The sequence below is a fragment of the Canis aureus genome, chromosome 10 (genome assembly GCF_053574225.1).
Source record: "Canis aureus isolate CA01 chromosome 10, VMU_Caureus_v.1.0, whole genome shotgun sequence".
NCBI classification, from domain to species: domain Eukaryota; kingdom Metazoa; phylum Chordata; class Mammalia; order Carnivora; family Canidae; genus Canis; species Canis aureus.
In genome coordinates, this window is record NC_135620.1 from 42859481 (window position 1) to 42866898 (window position 7418).

The 7418-nt window shown below is 47.0% G+C and overlaps 1 protein-coding gene across 2 annotated transcripts in view; it reads left to right on the forward strand.

The window, feature by feature from the left end:
- The first annotated feature begins 5534 nt into the window (after nt 1–5534).
- MTAP (methylthioadenosine phosphorylase) overlaps nt 5535–7418 on the forward strand; it is a 58562-nt gene continuing 56678 nt past the window's right edge. The window contains exon 1 of one of the 2 annotated variants that reach the window (XM_077912136.1): nt 5535–5693. In XM_077912136.1, the coding sequence (XP_077768262.1) occupies nt 5550–5693 (144 nt within the window). In that variant the 5' untranslated portion in view covers nt 5535–5549. Of the gene's footprint in view, nt 5694–6128; nt 6262–7418 lie in introns of those variants that run through there. The other variant, XM_077912137.1, reaches the window with a different exon arrangement.

The following is a 7418-nucleotide window of genomic DNA, read 5'->3' on the forward strand; positions in this document are numbered from 1 at the left end:
ATTTTTTAAAAAGTAAAAGCACTAATCCCATTCATGAGGGCTCCACTCTCATGACCTAATCACTTCCCAAAGACTTCACCTCCTAATACTGTCAGCACCGGGGCGGGGGGGCGGGGGGGTGGGAGGGGTGGGGGCAGGATCTCAACATACCAATTTTGGAAGGACACAAACACTCAGTCGATAATACTTGACATAGTTCAGATTGTGACATGCTAAACAACAGATTATGCTGCAGCTGTAATATTAAAATAAATCTGAGCACTTGCAACTTCCTGCTTCTTTTCTATACAGGACACAGAAAGGCCCATGTCTCTTTAGAACAAACTCAAACATTCTCTCCCTCGCCAAGGGAGGTGTGTAGGGTTAAGGGCTTCCTCTAGCAATTTGCTCATCCTATAATAGAAATAATAATATCGGCCTCACAGGATGTGAGGATCCCAGGACTCTGGGATTCCAGGATAGATGGTCATTCTGTTAACCAGAATAGGTTCTTGATGGGGATTATTCTAGGGAGAGTGGAAAACTAGACATGATTTTTCTTCCATAAATCCAAATTATATGAAACTTGAGTCATCTTCAGTAGGGTCTCCAGAAATGAAAGGATAGATACAATTTGAAGTGAACACTGAAGAAGAGATAAGATGACTTGGAATAGAAGCTATTTCTAGCCATCTCTGGGGTCAGATGGACTTAGAATAGAAGGAAGAGAGAAAACTGAATGAGTGGAATTTGATTAGGATCGGAACAAGACAGTTAAATAGCCAGGAATCACCAGGTGGCTGGAGCATACCAAGTTAAAAATAGATCGGAATTGACCTTGCTTATCTCATTTCAAAGCATGTAGTCCTTCCTTCAACCATAAATACAGATGCCAAGTTATATTTTATTATTGGACACTACTTTTATTAAAGGTCATTATTAGGGATTGCCACCTAAAATGTGTTATAAATACATTTCTCAGGCATTACACTTTTTAAGGAAGTTAACCTCTGATTCCTTCTACTAAGTGCCCTGCAATAAATGCATTATAAAAATTAGACTTAAACAATCGGAGAAGGACAAACATTATCAATCGGAGAAGGACAAACATTATATGGTCTCATTCATTTGGGGAATATAAAAAATAGTGAAAGGGAATAAAGGAGAAAGGAGAAAAAATGAGTGGGAAATATCAGAAAGGGAGACAGAACATGAAATCTGGGAAACAAACTAGGGGTGGTGGAAGGGGAGGTGGGCGGGGGGTGGGGGTGACTGGGTGACGGGCACTGAGGTGGGCACTTGACGGGATGAGCACTGGGTGTTATTCTATATGTTGGCAAATTGAACACCAATAAAAAATAAATTTATAATAAAAAAATTAGACTTAAATAATATTTTCTCCTTTTGTGACACGTTACTCTGACAACAGGAGCATGAGCCATTTTTCTTTATTTTTTTCTTAAAATTTTAGTCTAAGTAATAATTAGTGACCTATAAGACAAGTATAAAGAACTTAGATCAAATAAATTAAGCTTTCTGTGACAAAATTAATCCCAGTCTCTAGTATTAAAATATTAATGTTACATGGTATAATGGCCTACAATATATAGTGTCAGAAGATACATAACTGTATTTTTAAAAGCTAATAAAATAATTTACTTCATCCAGTTATTTCCCACAATCAGGAATGTTAAAGAACTTGAATTATAGATAAATATTTACATACCAAATAATATTAATTTTTTTTTTACAGAATGTTTACCTATAGGCTGGCTTGGTACCTATTTGCATATCTTTTACTTCTTATCCTGATAAACACCAGCCACTATTCCCGGTGGCAGGAAAAGAGAAGCTAATTACTTTGAATATTACCTATAGAAAAATTTCTCTGGACACAGTTTTGTTAAGGTTTGTCGTGTCTATTTGGGATCAATTTTTTTTTTCAATGACCACACTGTGTACAATGATGACATTAAGGTTTCCAAACCTGAATCGATAGCAATTCAGACATCTCTGGGAATCTTTGTGCCTTCATCATGGGCTTGCCCAGCTGGAAATCCAAAGGGGTGACACTTGTTAAAATTTACTATTACTTCTATTAATTTCCATATTTTCTTCAAGATATTTAGTTGACAATGTGCCTCTACATCCAGAGTGGCTTTTCCTAGCTTCCAATGCCAGACTGTAATCCACTGATAAAAGCAGCGGCCAAAACATCACTACCCATAGTATCTGTGATACAGGAATACTGTAACAAGATCTGAGTTATAAGAAATTGGGGCTCTGCAAAGACACTCTCAGATTACTTAGAATTTTTATTTTGGCCCAAATTTCTAAAAGGTGGTGGGGAATTATGTGGGTTCCTTCAGCCATAACAATTTGACAGCTTTAACATGCCTACTTGAGGAGGGGTCACCAAACAGTTTGGGTCTCTTTTGGAGGATCCATCCAGCACTGACACACTGGTCAGGAGCAAGAGATGTGATTATTCACTGGGAAAACTGATATGGTTAACTGAGATGATACACTTCACACATTTGCGTGAAATTTCCTCTTGGATATTTGATGATCCTGGAATGATTTGAAGTCTTACAAAATAGCATATCATATAGTCATATTTAAAGACACAAATTGGGGCACCTGGGTGGCTCAGTTGATTAAGCATCTATCTTCAGCTTAGGTCATGATCCCAGGGTCCTGGGTTTGAGCTCTGTGTTGGGCTCCTTGCTCAGTGAGGAGTCTGTTTCTCCCTCTCCCCACTGTTTGTGCTCACTCTCTCTCTTAAAAATAAATAAACAAAACCTTTAAAAAATAATTAAAAACACAAGTTATTGGAAGTTCTCTCCCTACAAAGGGACCATGGGAGAATAAAAAACCATTGCTCAAGACGTGATATGGACAGCCATTGGCAACACCATCTCAGTGCATCATTGGCTAAGAGCTGGAAGTTGGGGAGGTGTGGATGAAGGACTCCCTGAAAAAGAAGAAGCTATTGAAATATCTGTGCATTGTCATAATCAGAATTGTAAGGTGACCTGGGTACTTCTTTAGAATTGTGTGAGAAAAACAGGGGAACAGGTGAACAGAGGGAATTTATAGGGCAAGAACATGAGGAGAGCAAGATGTTACTTTCATAGGCAGACTCTTCAGATACCTGCTGTCCTGTTGAGGATTCTCCCCTACTAATGAAAAAGAGAGACCACTAACTATGGCAAATATTGTCTTCCATTGATTCTAGGGCTCAGTAAGAAAAAATTATCTAAAACTTGGAAATAAGCCAAAAAAGACACAAGTTTGCCCAAGGGTCATCATCCTCTGGGAGTAATAAACAATGGCCCGCACCCTACCCAAACCAGCTTTCTACCTGTTTTTGCATAGATTCAAACTAAGAATGTTTTTTTACAATCTTAAGTGGTTGGGGGAAAAAAATCTAAAGAAGAATAATATTTTGTCATATGTAAACATTGTAAAAAAATTCAAATTTTAGTATCCATAAAGCTGTATTGGAATATAGCCATGTTTGGGGGCATCTTGGTGGTTCAGTCAGTTAAGCATCTGCCTTAGGATCAGGTTATGATCTCAGGGTCCTGGGATCAAGTCTCATGTTGGGCTCCCTGCTCAGTGGGGAGCCTGCTTCTCCTTCTCCCTCTGCCCCTGCTCATGTGTGCTCTCTGTCTCTCCCTCACTCCGTCTCTCAAATAAATAAAATCTTTAAAAGAAGGAGATATAGCCATGTTCATTCAATTAGACATGGTCTAGGTTTTCAAGCTTCATGTGCTCCTTGATTTTTGCCTCTTAATAGGTAAGGTTTGTAGACCTCTTACCTAAAGGCTGTAACTTTGTTTTATTGTTTCTTATTGAAAAGTGTTCAGACTCTGGTGGTAATATCTTGTTATGGTTGATTACTTTTTTTCCCAATAGTATCTATTGGTAGACGAGATAATCCCAAAGGCTACGGTTTTATTTTTATTTTTTTTGTAAAACATAAATCAGTTTTGTTTCTAATTTTGCCACCGTATTCTATCATTCTCTTTTCTATTGTTCGGCTTCTTATATCCTTCTTTGAATTTGCTTTGCCACTCTGCTGGTTCCTTCATTGATAAGCTAAGTGCGTCTCTGAACCGGCTGACTATATATTTATTTGAATGTTATGTTTTCAACTTTCTGAAAATTTACTTTGACTCATTCTTCTAAAATGGATTTTGATTAAGAGAACCCTGTAGTGGCTGTTATGAGTTCAAATCACCTATAGTTTGCCAGTCCCATGCTCCTAAGTACTTGTATGCCTTTTTCTCATAATGCATAATGATGAAAACTGCAGGAATCTCCTTGGGAGGTGAACGAATTGGTCTTAAACTACATGTCACACACACACACACACACACACACACACACACACACTGCCTCACAATCAGCTGGTGGATAGGTGCCTGGTTTCTTACAAGAGGTTAGAAAATTGCTTAAATTTTATCTAGAAATGCTAATTGTCTCCCATTAATGGCTTGTGAATTAAATCACTCAAAAAACTTGACCAGATTTGGGACAATTTTCCCTTCACAGATATCACATGGTCAAAAGCAAATGATTGAGCCCAGACCTACAAGTTACAGTAGAAAAGTCCAGAAGTCCAGTGTAACCCCTTCCAAGTTTCCACCTCCTTCTCTGAGGGTCTTCTAAGGCTTATGGTATCTGACCTGCTTACAGGGTCTAACTTAGGCAGAGACACAGTACTGAGTAGACACTGGACTTGCTGATCACATCAAAGCACCTAAATTGGTCAAGATCCCCTAATTACATAGCAGTGATAAACCCCAGGGTATGCGGGTCCCTGCCATGGTTCCCTTCTGATCAGAGGGCTTCCTGGTCTCCAATAGAGCAATCAGCAGACAGACTCCTAGAAAACCACATTTGGGGGACTCTCCGGCTTCTGCCCTTTCAAAGGAACACTCCAATCTATTCATTACCCATTTCATTGTGTAACTTAAGAGACAGAAAAAAACTTGCATCGTAAAAAAAAAAAAGTCAGACTTAGAGCGAGCAATAAATAAATTAATAAATAGAAGAGAGTGGAAGTCCATACTATTTCAGTGAACAGGTTAGATGGGCGGCACCCCCACAGTGATACTGTAGATGAAACTGTACTTGTGTCTCGTCTCAGTGTTTTGCTGCTGTAGGGAAAGAAGGCAGTATACTCTTCCACAGCCGTCCTTCTCCACCCCCGGGGTCATGTGCAGAGTTTTTGTGTCTCAGAACATTGCTGCCACCCAGCATTTACTCTAGGAGAGCTTAATCCATCAAGGGAGGTAAAGTGGATTATCCTAGCGGGGAAGGGATGGAGACTTTGAGAGTGAGGGACCGTCGCAGTGGAGGGCCGGTGCTATGCGCTGGGGAAGAGGGGGACACGGGAACGACGATGAACCCGTGAGTCTGGATTCTGAGTCTAGGTGTACTGGACATTGGCCGAGCTGGGAGAGGTTAGGGATGGCCTTGGCCGCGTCAAGCCAAAGGGCGGGGGGGGGGGGGGGGGGGGAGGGGGTGTGGCAGTGTCTCCGCCTCCCCTGAAATTGAAGATGAGCAGGCTACAGTCTGCACATCAGGTTATCCAGGAGCACGTTAGTCTGTTTATTTCCTTCTTGTCATCCCCGAGTCCGGGGTCAGCGCCGTCGGTGCTCTGCCTCCCAGGACTTCGGGGTCCAGGTGGTGGGAAGAGCAAGGTGAGCCGCGTCAGCAGCTGGAGGGAGGTCGCGGAGCAGGAGGGGGAGGAGCGGGTGGAGGGGGAGCTCCCTCCCGCGAGGACTTGTGGAAGGCGCCCCCGCCCGACCTCCCCGCGGAGGCCGAGCGCGCCGGGCCTGCTGGCGGAGCGGGGGGGGCGGGGGGAGGGTCTTGCAGAAGTTACCGGAGCCGGTTGAAGTGCAGCGCCGAGTGGGGGGCAGGGCAAGGGCTGACCGCCGGGACCCCGCTGCTCAGAACCCGCGTGGGGAGAGAAAGCACCGCGAACCGGAAAGGTCTGCAGAAGGGGCGGGACGCGGGAACCTCGAATTGAGGAAGGGGGCGGCGGGGGCGAGCCCGCACTAGCAGCCAATCCAGCTGTCCTGGGGAGGAAGAGGAGGAGCCAGGGCCGCCCCCGGGACTCCGCGCCGCGAGTCCGGAGCTGCCGCTGCCGCTGCCGCTGCCGCTCCCGCCCGCTCGGCCGCCGGCCCCGCGCCTCCGCCTCCGCCTCCGCCGCCGCCGCCGCCGCGCCGCGCAGCCATGGCCTCGGGGGCCGCCCCCACGGCCGTGAAGGTGAGAGGCGCCGTCCCGGGCCGCAGCCGCCCGGCCCCGTGCGCTCGCTCCCGCCCGGGGGACCGCGCCCCGGGGCCACGCGCCTGGCCTGACGCCGCTGAGACCCGGCCCGGCCGGGGTCGCTCGCCGGGGCGGGGCGGGGCGGGGCGGGGGAGAGAGAACGCTCGCGAGGTTAGGCCCCCGCCTGCGCGCCCCGTGGGCTCCGCGGCAGCCGCGCGGCGCAGGGAGCGGGCAGCCCTTTGGGGGGCGCAGTGCGCGGGGGCCGCGGGGGGCGCCGGCTGGGCGGGGGGGGGCCGGGGCTCCTGGCGCCTGCCCGCCCGCCGGACTCCGGCTTCCGCCCCGCCTCGGCTCGCGGAGCCCACGTGAACTGGGTGCTGGCCCTTTGGCGAGCTTCCGGCTTTTTTTCTTCTTCTTCTTCCAAACGCGGGGCTTTGCCGTCCTGAAGTGTTCCCTGCGGCAGCGCTTGGGGAAGTGCCGGGACTTCTGGACTCCCCGGCCTGGAGCCCGGGGCCGCGCCCTGCCTCGAGGCCTCTGGGTTTGTTGCAGCCCTGAAAGCTAGAGACCAGTTTCCTGGGGCCTCACACCTGGCGGGTCCCGGCCGGGAGGTGGGCGCGAGGGCTGAAGCGCGCGGCCCGCCGCCCTGGGGCTCTCAAACGCCTGGGTCCTGCGGGGTGTCTTGCTTGGGAGAGAGCGTGTGTAGAATTACAGTGCAATGGAAAAATCGGTGCTAGAACTTAAGATCTCTTCTAGGTTGTTTGGTTGGCTGAGAACTCAGTTAACTTGACTTTAGAAATTCTTGCCTGACGGCGTGGGAAGGTCTGGGATAGATCCTCCTTCGGGTGTCTGCAGGTCTCTCCGGTGTGTTACTCAGCCCGTGATTCGCTGATCAGGCTCTTTGGCTCTTAGAAGCAGAAGGGGTAGGGTGGAGAGTGCTGCGTTCATACTTAGAGACATGAAGTTTGTTTTGCCACTTTGAAAGGCATCTTGAATTTAACAAGTATTTGTAGATCGCCTCTCCCTGATCAGTAACCGAGAACAAGGCAGAACGTTTTTCCAAAGCTTATGTGCGAAGTAGGTGAGCCAGGGCCTTAGGAGCCAATCTGTAAATGGAGATTTTCCTACAGGGTTTGCTGGGATGGTTCCAATTATCTGTCTGG